The following is a 14,036-nucleotide window of genomic DNA, read 5'->3' as shown; positions in this document are numbered from 1 at the left end:
GCCTTGGCCACGTGTCACTCCTCTCGGGCGCCTAATTGAATATTGGTTCTTCTCGCGTCATGTCGACTTTGTCCAGAGAGCTGTCTGAGAACATTAGCCCTCAGCGCCTGCGGCCAAAAGACTTTTTACCGCCGCTATTTAGGCGTCCAAGCCTTCCGCCCAGCTGTCCGCTCTCCGAGTCAATAAGGCCCGTAAAGGCAGCCTTGAGGCCTGAATGAAAGCGAGGGACCCTCTCTAACTGGGCAAAATAAACTGATAGACGGTGTAAGGGGGCTGGAAAGTTGATTTCACCTGCTCAGTGGCTGCTGGGAAGCCAAAAAGCCTAACCCTCTTGGGATTCTCGCGAGGGTTTTTTTTTCTTCTGAAAACGGCGCACACAAGGAGAACGTGCGGAGACTTAAATTAGCTCAGACGTTAATGCGCGCTGGCAACTAACAGGAAGAACGTAGCTGCCACGTTGTGCGGCAGTACGATGGACGTGAAAGGTGTGTCCGGAGCGAGTGTAGAGGGTTAACTAAGTTACCGGTATGTGAGCGCGCACCGCTGTTGTCGCTTTCGACCGGAAATGATGTTTGTACAGAGCACGTTGTCCTTTTTGATTGGTCAGTTTGAAAAAAGCCGGAGTGTTTCAACTTTGAATGGGTAATGGAAACTCCCTTGCCAGCATTACTTTTCTCGTCATAACAAAAAGCAAAGAAAATCTCGCTTCGCACTCCTTATCTTTATGCGATCATTTTGCACAATCAGCTCATGGTCATGAAAGGGGAAAGCCATTGATGATATTTAAAAGGCTAATGGGATACTTAATTTAAAGGTCTAACGAGTGTGATGTATTGAGGAATTGCTGTAGTCTTGATATACCTCAACGGTTTTCACAAAAGAAACACACGGCCGTTGCCAAGACACGTAATGACGTCATTGCTGTTGTCCCTTCCGTCTTCTTCTCCGTTCCCACCACCCGCCGACCCACCCCTTCCTTTCACTAATATCCTCTTGCAACCTCCTTCGTACTTCGTCATGCTTCGTCAGGGTAGATAACGCAAAGTACCCCGTTAAAGTTGATTGAATTATCACACTTTGCTCGAGCAGCCCTCGGCTCGTAAGAGAGTTTCACGTGGCTTTCTGTTTCGTGTCACGTGTGTTCACAAGGAAGCGGCTCTACCTCTTCCTTCTGCCAATTACAGTCCGCCAAGTGAGACATGTTTAAAACGCAGTTACCGTTGGTGAAAGGCGCCAGGAACAGGTCGCCATCTTGTCAGCCGCTTCTGAGAACTGTGTCACGCCCTACTTTCCAAAGAAAGGTCAAGATGAAGATCGGAAGGTCAATGTGAAGACTCTCTGGGCTGATGGTTTTAAGGGCAGTAAACTCTACTGGTCACGTGTCCAGGCGACATCTCCCTGCATATTTCAATGAACCATTGGAGTGGCACTGACCAAGCGAAGCTACTCATCTAGAAGTTTCTACTCCAACCGCGCACTAACCGTCAAACTTAGAAACCTCCATAAAACAAAGCAACTTATTTGCGGGAAAAGAGTTTACAAAAATTAAGGTGTTGGCCTTTGCATGCAACTGAGCAACATTGTGAACATGTACTTACATATAGTTCCGTTAACATTAATCACGTGGGTTCTGTAGCCGCATAATCTACACCAGGTGAGGAGAGAGAAAGTTTTTGTGTGCCCGTTGGCAAGAGTTATCCTTGATGATCCTGTCTGATCGGTAAAAAGCACCTTGTCTCCTTCCCCTGAGATATATATGCAGCAAGTTAATATATATAATCTAATAAAATAATATTATAATTCAAATTACTATAATCAACAGAAAATAATACAACAATGAAATAAACGTAAGAGATTATTACACATCTAAAGCATTACATTCGAGATGGTGTTCGTGTAAAAAAATATATATACGTCTGTACATTATAAACACATTCGTAAAACAATAGATCATTAAAATACAAAATAATATCACTGGGAAAATATATAAAAGTATACGTACATATATATTAAAGTATTGCGCCATGTGCTGCAGTGTAATCAACGACTTTATATAACATACTATATATGGTGTAATCACATTAAATCACATTAAATCCCTTGAAACTAAACTTTCTCCGTTAATTATCCTGTTAGTACTTATAGAAATAGGATATCATTGAAGGAGCTTTACATTCGATACGAAGCAGCTGCTCTCACTGTTGGGATTATTTGAGAGATATATTTGATGGACACATATGTCACTTCAAGATAAAAGCATGTTACAATGTGTTGGACTTCAATGATACATACTGATGTTGAGAATCGTGTCTGATCAAAATTTTGAGTTGAAAAAAGATCGGTTTTCCCTCTAACACCTGGCTTGTTTCTCTGCTCACTCACTCAAAGGCTCACCCTGTCATTCATTGCTCACTCACATCCAACTCCGCACTTCGTGCCCAACATTAAGTTTAGTTGGAAGCCACAGACCTCGTGTGCACCAACAATAATGTTTCTGTGCTAAAAGCCGGCACACTCACCAAACAAACAATGCAAAGCAAAATAAAAATCCAAATCAGTAATTGTCTCTCACAGCGGCCATATTCTCCTCGGGGAGTAACAAGGACTAAACAACAATTGTCTCTCAAAAGACATTCAGTAAAGAGAAAAAGATGTAAGGGCAAGCACTTGCACATTCAGTAGTCACACAAGCAGAGACTGATCTCCAGCCAAGTGGTCCAGCCAAGCAGCCGCTTGTGTATACATGTCACATGCATAAAAACAAGAGTGTGCCCTACATGAGATTTGAACGCAGGACACACGATTCCCTTTAAAACTGGTGACACGAGCTTTCTCCATACGCCACCAGGCCGCCAAAGTATTAGACTATTGTAATCACATAAAACATGACTAAAATAAGGACAGGTTGGATGAACATACTTAAAAGGTAGTCATGTAATTATTTGATTATATGTGAAGAATATTCTAGGACTCATTATGTAGCTTCCAAAACCTTGATGGCTCGCACGCAAGGAGAGAATGGAAGGCATTAAGGGCACTTAGCCAGTTTGTTCTGATGCAGCATACGGAACAACATTAAACTGCATTTTGCCTGGCCCGACACCAAACCAATCATTTCCATCTTCAGATCTTTTAACTTCGTTACTGGCTTTCTGACAGAAACGGCGCCATTTAATTCATGTTTCCTCCTTTTCAGAGAGACGTGGACGTTAACGGCACCTTGGTGTAAGCAACAAACAAGTTCTTCAGTAAAGGCAACTGCTCCACACCAACAAGAACAGTGGCTCACTAGTGTACTGAGGGTTTTAGGGATGAACCTGTGCTGACAGGGTCAGCTAGTCCTGCCCACCATCTGCAGAACATCTACAAAGCTTTGAACCAACTTGCTAGGTATCTCAGTATAACCACCTTCGTACCAGAGAACTTCATCTATAAATGTGTAGATGTGAGAACTGATTTATTTGGAAATGAAATCGCCGTATATGTGCTCGGACTCTCGGTTGTGTCTTCATAAAGGTATAAAAAGTCATTTATAAAAGTGAGAAAATTTAAAATAGACATTGTTTCTGTGGCAGAAGATTTGTCTTGAGCTTGTCTCTTTAACATTTTGTAAAGATCACTGACAATGGCTTTTAGATATTTGTAACGGTTCCACTAAAAGCCTGTTTTAAAAGTGTACCGAACTTCACGAACCGCCAGAGAAGAACAAAGAAGACATAAAGCTAGGGGGCGTCTTCATTTTTTCTGAGTCCAGCAGGACCAACACAACCTCCGTCGTCCTCTGTCCCAGCTCCAAACAAACCCCACCATGGCTGCCACTCTCCCCATGGATGTTGAACTTGCACTCACCAACATGTCAACAACAACAACAACAACACAATCCGACGTGGACAACGTCACCAGCAACAGCACCGAGTGCTGGAATGAGTATTGCTACAGCGTCGATGAGTACGAGAATGCTGTCTGGGAGCACATCTACCCTGAGGATTACGAGTGGTTCTTCATTGTCCTCTACACCATCACCTTCATCGTCGGCCTCGTTGGCAACTCGCTGGTGTGCTTCGCCGTGTGGCGCAACCACAACATGCGCACCGTCACCAACGTCTTCATCGTCAACCTCGCCGTTGGCGACTTCATGGTCATCCTCCTGTGCCTGCCGCCCACGCTGGTGCAGGACGTGTCCAACACCTGGTTCATGGGCGCTGTCATGTGTAAAGCTCTGCTTTTTCTTCAGGTGACTTGGAGACTATCAGAAGATACGGTAGACGAACTGATGTAGTAGACTGGGACACTAGACAAATACAAGGGACTGGGACAGTGGGATGACACACGTGACTTGGACATTACAGAACACATGAACTGGGACAGTGTAGATAGCACACAGTTCAAGTAACATTAGTTCTTGTTTTGTTAAAAAATCCTCGTAATTTGAGACTTAACCTGCTTGTGTGTGTGAGTGAGAGAGAGAAAGAGACGGGATGGCTGTTGCTGTGACAACTATTAAAGGCCGATGACAGTGATTTACCTGTTCTTTGTCCCAAAGTAAGCTGACGGTCACAAATATTACAATAAATAATCTTGAGATCCATGAAGCATCTACTATTTACGTAGCTGAACTTTTAAAATTACAGATAGAGTTTTCTTATTGTTTACTTTGGGACTTTTATCCTCCAGCCTGCTTCAAATATTAGTTTTCTCTAGGAATTGTATACACGCTTGATTTAATTTATGCTTGTGGTTGTTCACCTGTGTAGATACCTGTGTTTTCTTAAAGTTTGTATCATTGCATTTAACACGACCTACCTTTTAACATCAACTTTTGACAAAAGGAAACTAAATTAGCCACGTGACCGGAAGCATGCAGCTCAAACAATCTCAGTCATTACAGATTGTCAAATCACCTGCCTTCCTCTTAGCTCCCAGCCTCCAGGCTGTCATCGGCATGGCAACAACATCAGCTTCCTCACGCTCTGTTTTCTGGCCGTTTTCAGAACGCCTCCGTGTCCGTGTCAGTGCTCACCCTCAGCGCCATCGCGGTGGAGCGGTGGTACGCCATCTGCTATCCCTTGAGGTTCAAATCCACGCTGAGCCGCGCACGCAACATCATCATCATCATCTGGATCACCGCAATGCTCGTGGCGCTGCCAGTCAGTCTTCTTGCAATTCCACCTCCACAACCTGTTGAGATTACAATATTTTCTCACCATTCTTGTCTTTCTTTCTATAGTCTTCGTGTTATTGTATTCTTTCTTTCTTTTTTATGTGTGGAGTCAAAGATGAGAGTTTCCTTTTTTCTTTTTTAATTCTTTTGTATTTCTCTTTATTTGCTTGCGCCCTCTTGTGGTAGTTCATCCTCTTTTACTTATTTCTCCACAGGAGTTGATTGTGGCAGATGCAGAGCGGTACAAATTCCCAGGGACCTTCGAATCGATTGTGCTGACGGGTTGCAAGCCGGTGTGGGATGCCTGGAAGCAGAGCATCTACCAGGTGTTCCTGGCCGTTGCCATGTACATCGCTCCCATTGTGCTCATGTCACTCACCTACGCTCACATCGCATTCGTTCTCTGGAAAGTTGCAATACCTGGAAACTCTTGCCAGTGTGAGTGTTTTTCCCTTCAACCAGTTAGGAAATTCTTGCCAATGTGAAGTTTTTTTTCATCAAACCATTAAGCTAGAGAAGTCTTGTTAAGTTGATTTAACGCTACCCATCGGAACACTTACAAAATATCTTGTTTCCATTTCAATAATTTCTGTACTACTGTCTTTCATCTCCTGATTTTATTTTAAGGTTTCTGAACGAGATTTCTTATTCAGATTTTTTAATTGTTTGCTGCCTGCATACCAACAAATTAAGAGCAACGATCTTTCTTTTCTTTTCGTGCAACGAAACAAAGTTTTAAATAAATCTGGGTTGATGAATATACAAGAATGAGCATTTACAGTAAAGTGAATAAAATAATGATTAAACAATCATGGGAAATAATAATTGCAGGAGGGCGCATTGACCCTGAATGCATTGAAACAAATTTTGATTTATATGACAAAATGAGACTTCCAGGGTCCCTACCCCTAAATTAGCATCACATTTACCTCGAGCGATTTCTATTGTCCCCAAAGGGCGTAGATATAGCATCTGATGTGTAACTCTGTGATATGTTTGTCGGTATCAACAATATCCACTTCTATTCACCCCCACTTCTTCATGATCTGTGATGAAAAATTTTCTTATTCCGTTATGCCAGACTGCCGGGGTTCGAGTCTCGCAGCTGATGGGGTAGATGGGAGAGAGGCAGTGTGTACAGAGAACTGCTGTCAGGTTTATTTTTCTGAGACTGACAGTAGCTTGTACAGCACTGTACTATGTACACTGTACACTGACTTTCTCAAACACCTTTAAAAAGCGGAGAGGAACCGTCCCTAAAGAAGATTGCTTCTAAAAAAACTCCCTAGGTCCCGTGATGCCAGTCAGTCTCTCAGGGGTGCAATATTAAAAACGACACAATGCTTCGTCAGACCTCTGATGGCGAAAGCACTAAAACAGTTTTACCGGATGAGAACTCGCTTTGTTGGTAGTTTGTGACATTTCTGGATAAAAATTCACACTATAGAATAAAACACTTGATGTGTTCAACTGGCGCAATTTTTTCCAGTTCAATACATCATTTGAAAAAACAATAACATTTCTGACGGATCTAGAGCGTCATTACTCAATAACAAAAAAAAAAAAAAAAAAAAAAAAAAAAAAACGAACAGTAAAAGGAAAAATTATCTCTTATGCTTTTAAACTAATGAAAGTGCTTTTATGCTAACGGAGGTTTTTTTCATTCAGAATAATAATGTTTTGCAAAGCATCCCTCATTTCCTCATCATACTTAGGAAACTACTCTTTTGCCGATAATCGCTTCTCCCTGCAATGAAAGAACGAACATTTAGCAATTTGACAATTTTCAAGCCCAGATTTCATGAACCGCTTTTGACAAGCGTGATAGATATCACAGGCATGTAAACTTTCTTTTGGAAAAACAACATTCTTTGATCATCAGGTTCTGCTTAAAAAAACTTCCTTTTGTTTTTCTTGACCAATACCACGCTGCCAAAAGTTCGTTTGAAATGCGAACTAGAGCGATGAAAATCCTAATACTTATGAATTGTTTTAAATCTTTATTTAAAGCTTAACTATGTAACCAAGAGTTGTACAAGAGGGTAGTCCGGATGTCGCATTCCTCATTTTTTTTTCAAGTGCAGTACTGACAGAAAGACAGACAAAAGGACAGAAAGACAGATAAACGAACAGATTCATAATGGTTTGTAATGAGAATTCTCTCCCCTTCTCCTGTTACTTGTAATTATCGTAAAGCTGCGCCACTCATGCGACAAGACGTTCTCTCTTCAGCGTCGCGTTCTTTCTTCTCCCCTTCTCCTCGTGATATTCTAGAACTTTCTTCCCTTCCCCCATTCCTTTCTGAGACTCTGTTACGGCCAGCGAGCCCTTTCTCTAGTTCGCTTTGACAGATTACATCGCCGCAAGCCTCACCCTGAGTCTGGTCAGTAATCGGTTCTGTCCTTACAGGGTAAGCTGGTCATCATGGGGCCAGGATGCACGAGTAGCTCCTACGTATCTCCTGCACATAAATATGCTCATAAAACTGGATTTATGTTCGAGTTAGGGACGTGAAAATCTAAAACAGGTGGGTTTGTGGCTGAGTTCACAACACTGTCTTAACTAAGACAATCTAAGTCATAAAACTGTTTTAATTTAGAAACGTGTTGTGCATACAGCCCCAGACGTTTTGTGTCGCGTGCCAAGCGTTCGTTTGCCCCCGCCCCACGTGAGTGTCGCTCGCGCCCCGCCGCGACTGGCGTCGTCACAGGTGGTTTTTCGCAGCCAGGCGTTTTTCCATCAGGAAATCTTCTGGGAATTGAATGGGATTGACTTCTGACGTGCTTACCGACCGTTAGCTCTTTACTGTCTCGATATCTATCAGTTGGTTTTTGCGACTCTCTTTGTCTCTTCACCTTGCCCTCCTTCCTTCACCCCCTCTCTGTCTGGACGGACCTTGGTCCAGTTCATCGTTTGCCCGTCTGCTGCCCATGTTTGTTTTTCTTTTCCCTCTCTATCTGTCTGTGCATCTTCCTGTCAGTTTCAAGGAATGTACTTTTAGTATTATCGTCATGTCCGAAGTTGAGATGGAAGAAGCTGATGTAATAATTATTAAAAATATATTAAAAAATATTTTTGTCCATTTTCCTCAAGAAAGATTGATGTAAACTCGTTATCTAATATTGCTTTTTTAATTTTCAAACTTTATTTGTATCTAATATTGCATTTCCTGTTCTTAGCATTATTTTCACTCTTCATAAAGACGTCAAAACAAAGACAGCCGAAGCCTGCAGAAAATATCAAACTTTTGTCCATATAACACAAGTTTACACCATTAAACTGAATTTACAAAGATTTTTGCATTAACCCAAAGATGATATTTTTGAAGTTGGTTTGGGTATAATTTTAGCTTCCAATTTCTTTACAAAATCACAAATAATTTTTTTAAATGTTTATTCAGGCAGCTGGTGGAGTGCATTTCTTGTATTCTACGCGGTATATTTTTTACCCCAGATTTTAAACTTTTATGTCAAGTATTAGCCAAGAAATGAGTTAAAATAACCCTTTAAGAGATTTTCCTCTAATATCTTCAATCTGTTTATTTTAGCAGCACAATAAAAATTGTTTTGACAAAGCAAAGCAGCTGCTCTTTGTCTACCGATGAAAATGGAAGCAAAATAACAAAACAACAAATCAAGAAAAGAAATGATGCGAGAGGGGAAAAAAAGAATAATTAATGAGCAGCCTGAATGGGATCAACACAGGGCGGTGTTGAGAAGAGTTTGCTTCAATGAACGGAAGTGGAGTTCTTGTGTCTGGCTTCTCACAGCTGCAAGTTGAAGGTTCAATGCTCAATGCAGCAACTGGGATCATATTTTTTTGCAGACAGACACTTGTGAGAGGCTATGAAGCCTTAGCCATGATGGGAGGCGGTGTGTGGAGGCCGTGAAGGAAGATAATTTTTCTCTTGAAGAACGAGTTTCACGTGTGGCCTTGGCCGGACAGTTGTCCAGCTGTCCTGAAGCCTTTAGCCAAAGATTAATCATGGTTGTTTTGTTATTTTATGACATTTTTGTTGGTCTTCTTCCTTCTATATTTCTCTTTTATTTACTCCTGTCTTACATCTTCCTCCTGTCTTACATCATTTTTTTTCGTTCACACGTCCACGCGCCTTCTCTCTCTCTCTGTGACAGACAGACAGACAGGCAGGCAGACAGACAGACAATGTTTCTGTTTATTGTGATGGGCACGGAATTAAGTTCAATGACAATTCAATCCATTACACAACATCACATAAAATTGATTTGTAGACATCACCCACTGCAGCTGAGTGGACATAACATCGATCTGATCAGCGGAAGATGTGTTAATTTCCTGTTCAGACAGGAGAGGAATGAACCTCCTCTTACACTCGCAAGTACAAGGAATCGGACTGGCCGCTGCGGTGTATGTGAGAGATAGATAGACAGAAAGTGAGTGAGAAACAGGAGAGAATAAGTGTTTGGTGGTGCGTTAGTGTAGATATGTCTAATATCGACTAACTCGCACTATCATCCTTGCGGAAACTTTCACTACAACATTTTTTTCACTCGATTATCTCTCATCACAGCAATATAACTGGGATTGTTTATGTCAGACCATGTTACAAGAGGTTTAACATGGAATACTTTGTGTACTAAGAACAGAATTGCAGCAAACCTTCAGAAAACATCTACCAATCTTCCAAAAATTGAATCGGTGTGGTGACGGATGTCCACAAAAATGCAGACTGAAACCTTAACCTGAAAAGACTAGCTCTTTGACCGAATACCGCATACCAGAGATAGGTTCGATTTGGAGGCGGGAAATCAAATCAGACCGGAAAAGAAATTACGATAAGAGGCCTCGTCACTGCTGACTGCCTCTCTCCGCCCTCTTTTTTCCATCTCCCGCCTGATCCTGTCGGAAGCCCATCCGTGGAAAAATAACTGGAAGACACGATCAACGGCGATGGTGGTTTGTAAATGGCTTTGTCTGTGTTTCAGTGCTTTACGCTGCTGTGCCGAGCGCCATCTGGGAAATTTGTATCTTGATTCTTTCAGTCGATTCGTCCACTGGAGGCGGTTGTTGTTTAAGGCGCCGCCAGCGGCCCCCAGACAGGAAGTGACGCCAGACCCAGTCCACGACTTAGCTAGCGGAAAATTGCGAGGCTGGGAGCTGATGATGACTGGCTGATGTCTCAGTAGCCGCTGTATTTTCGCTTTTTTTTCTTTTCGTAAAAGGCAAGGTTTGGGGGAAAGCCTGGGTACCCTTTCGGTGGACAGAAGATGTTAATGCATTTTTATATCGTGTCATCGCTAGTATTCGCTGCTCAGCCGAGCATAAAATAAACAGACAAATGAACAAAGTGTATGAAACAGTATTTGTACAGTTTGTGAACCTGTGCATGCCTCTATTTTAATTGCTTTAAGACTAACAGGAATTACTGGTGCCTTGCGTAAAGATGGTGGCCAAGGGGAGGTTACGCGATTAAGATGTCATTCCTCGTACAGCTGTTCTACCACCTCTTCTCGTCCCCAAGTAGCTTGCTGTGGTCCACTTTGGAGTAAAAGCAAAGAAAATAAATGATTTCCTGGTGAGGGCTCGGATTAAGTGTTTATTCGTTCAGTTTATAAACAAGCGAAGAGCCTTTGGCCTCAACATCCCTTTCCCCTCCCCCTTCTCTCGGAAAATGTTTGTCCTAATCTCTGAAGTAATCAATTAGCTTCATCAGTCCAGAACACTGACAGGCTAATGTTTACAAAGCTAACTTCCTTAATATCCTGGCACCCTCTGGACTGCAAGAGAAATTTAAGAATACAGTTGAACAGAAGCTTAGTGTGGAGCTGAGAAACAGTCAACAAAGTTTCTTATTGTCATCACAGTCTTTGACAGCCGGTCATGACACTTCATCCTCAAAAGTCATAGATAGAAAGAGATGTTTGATTTGAAGGATGGGCAGAGGATTGACAAAGGCTTGGAGCCAAGGAGTTGTAGGTGATGTGCGAAAATAACTCAGGGTGGTGTGATGGACAAGACAAAGTTTAGTGTGCGAGTCGGAGAGCTTTGTGACGAGATAAAACAAGAGGTCATGGCGAGAAGACAGCCCGCGAGAAGCCATCGACAGATTTACGCCCTTGTTTTCATGATAATTTCTCTTACAATCCTCCATTCCTCGTGTCCTATGCTTGCCCCTGCTCCAGTTTTTTTCTCTTCTCGAGTTATTCTTCTTGTTTTTTGTTCTTGTATCGATGTTTTTGTCTCTGTTCATTTTATTTTACGGCGTCTGTAAGATTCGTCTACAGTCTGTTGGTTCTCGTGTAGTCAACAAAACATCCCAAACTTGTTTTTCCAAGTAATGCCCCGACCTGGATACATGCGTTTAACAAGACATTAATTCCACCCAAAGAATTTCCCCAAAAGAAAGTATTTGATATCCAATTTCGATGAGGCCCTATTTCACATGTAAATTTAGTCATTTATTATGCAAAAGTCCTGAAACAAGTGTTTACTTCCGGTGTTAAAGTTGAAGCATATAACTTCTAAATAAGATCGTATAGAAGACATTATCCTGTCGAATTTCTCACAGAACCTTCCACGTAAACAACAATGAATCTACTGAATCCATCATTGAACCGGACATAGGTTATCTACAAAGAGTCAGTCACACAGGTGAATTATTCTTCACGCATCACTGAGTACAAGGCTCGTCTCAAATTGCTTGCAGGACAACCTCAGACCACAGAAATGGTCGTCAAAGCCAAGTTCAAGAAGATATTGTTGAATGTTTCTAAGCATATAGTGCTGGAACTTTGTTTCTCTTTCCTCAGCTGTCATGGCCGGCGGGAAACGCCCGATGCTTGACGGCAAACGCAGCAAACTTCCTGAGGACCAGCTCGCCTCCAGGCGGAAAGCTGCCAAAATGCTCATCGCCATTGTTATCGTCTTCGGCATCTGTTATCTACCGGTTCACCTTATGAATGTTCTAAGGTAACCTGGCTGGTGTGAGCAGCAACATTGACAATGACGACGAGGAACATAAAGATACTGCTGATTAAGACGATACGCCTAAGACCCTGATGACGACAACGACGCCTCCGACGATGACGACGATGACGATGATGATTAAAATGCCGTATTAACAATAAAATTGACTAGGAAAAGACAATGAAGACGGTGTAGTTTGATGCTGATGGCATTGTGGACCATTTTGCGCACATGGTTGTCTGCTATAAGCGTTTTGTTTGTATGGTTGTTGATACAGTCTGTATGCTGTATGTATGTATGCTATACGTCCCACAACTTTTGCTTGGGTGTCACACCACTCTAAGAAATGTTTGCTGTGTGTGCTCTCAGGTACTTCCAGCTGCTGAAAACTGAAAGTGCGGTCCAACCGCTGATCTCGCACTGGCTGCCCTACTTCAACAGCGCCCTCAACCCAGTCATCTACAACTTCATGAGCGGTAACATCCCTCACACTTTCTCACTTATGAAACAACATCTAAATTCCATTCCTCAAACCAATTGTGTTTCACATGTCTAAAACAAACAGATACCTGCTCCCCCTCGTTCTTGAAGGCTTATTTCCTCCTTTATTTCTTTCTTTTGTTCTCTGTCCCCTTCATTCATCCTTCCTTTCTTCCTCCTGTCTTTTTTTAAAAGTCATTCGCTGTTGAGGCATTCTTTTTAGTTTATGATCCTTGCAAGTTTAAAACCTTTTTTGGTGCTAGTCAAGCTCACGACAGATGATAAGCTGCGGAGTCTAAGCTTGAGCCTGACATCAGACTGGTGTAAATGATTTTCTAAGATTTACTAAGTAATGGTGGTAGGTAGACAAGAAGTGACCACTCCTTCCTTAACCCCACACACTCTCACAACTCTTAATTGCTGTTCTATGTGATGAACACATAATAATACCAAGCAGATGTCTGTAATATTAAATCACGGCTGACAGATTACTCCCCCGATAAGGGAGACAAATACTCCCACGCGTACAACTATTTTCTCCCTTTTCTAAACTCCCTCCCCATCCAACCACCGACCCACTCGTCACTTCTTCTTCTGTCCTTGTCTTCCAGTGGTCTTCCTCACCATCTCGTCTGATATTCTTCTGGTGAGCGCCGTGTGCAAAAAGCTTGGGAACAGTGCCGTGTGCACAGCTGCCAAACGTTTTCTCGTCGTGCCTCGAGACGTTGTCGAGAGTTTTTACAGTACAGGCCTTGAAAACGATCCACAGTCCTCTAAGAACCAATTAAACTGGAACGCCACTGGCCTCTGCCGACGATGAAATCCCGCTGACATTTTTCGGACACCGGGTGTTATCGAGCAAACTCTTGGAGCACGGGACGAACCCGTCATATATCGATTTCCACCCCGGGATTAGTCTCTCCTGATCGCGATTATTTAGTTTGAAATGTCGGAACAAATCGGTAAAGAAAAGATTTCTCGGGGTAAAATGAAAAAACAAAATATCGGATAAGCAAATATTGAAATACCCGAGGTTCCAGTGCTCGTGTTTTCTTTGTTTCTGAAAGTGAATACGGGGGTGAGGGTCAATATAGAGAGTAGAAGTGTAGACGGAAGTGACGTCATGACAGTTAAAACCATTTAAGGAAGGAAAGGGCAGGAATATTAAAGAAAGAAGGACAGACAGACAGAAAGAAGGAAAGAAAAATGATGGTACGATTAAAAATAAACGGATAAACGAATCAACAAACAAGAGGTTTATTAATTTAAAAAAATCGGAATTCTTCAACACGTGGTACTACAAGGAAGTTAACGATTTTTACCTAGCCTGCGGAACTGAACAGATATAAAAACAAATTTCATTACTGAAGTTTATTATATAATTAATTAGATTTTGATCCAGTGTCCGTCCTTACTGTTATCACAGGAAATACAATAATGACCTGGAATC

General features: G+C 42.0%; 1 protein-coding gene across 1 annotated transcript in view; it reads left to right on the top strand.

Annotated features, from left to right (window-relative positions):
• Positions 1-14,036, top strand: part of LOC112573859 (orexin receptor type 2-like) — a 96,192-nt gene that overhangs the window by 79,446 nt on the left and 2,710 nt on the right. Inside the window, exons 4-8 of the mRNA XM_025254505.1 lie at positions 3,197-4,234; positions 4,992-5,147; positions 5,377-5,599; positions 11,950-12,109; positions 12,476-12,582. Coding sequence (XP_025110290.1) covers positions 3,809-4,234; positions 4,992-5,147; positions 5,377-5,599; positions 11,950-12,109; positions 12,476-12,582 — 1,072 coding nt within the window. The 5' untranslated portion in view covers positions 3,197-3,808. The remainder of the gene's footprint in view (positions 1-3,196; positions 4,235-4,991; positions 5,148-5,376; positions 5,600-11,949; positions 12,110-12,475; positions 12,583-14,036) is intronic.

This window comes from Pomacea canaliculata, linkage group LG10 (assembly GCF_003073045.1).
Source record: "Pomacea canaliculata isolate SZHN2017 linkage group LG10, ASM307304v1, whole genome shotgun sequence".
NCBI lineage: Eukaryota > Metazoa > Mollusca > Gastropoda > Architaenioglossa > Ampullariidae > Pomacea > Pomacea canaliculata.
The sequence above is the reverse complement of the archived record's forward strand: the minus strand, read 5'-3'. Positions and strand labels throughout refer to the sequence as shown.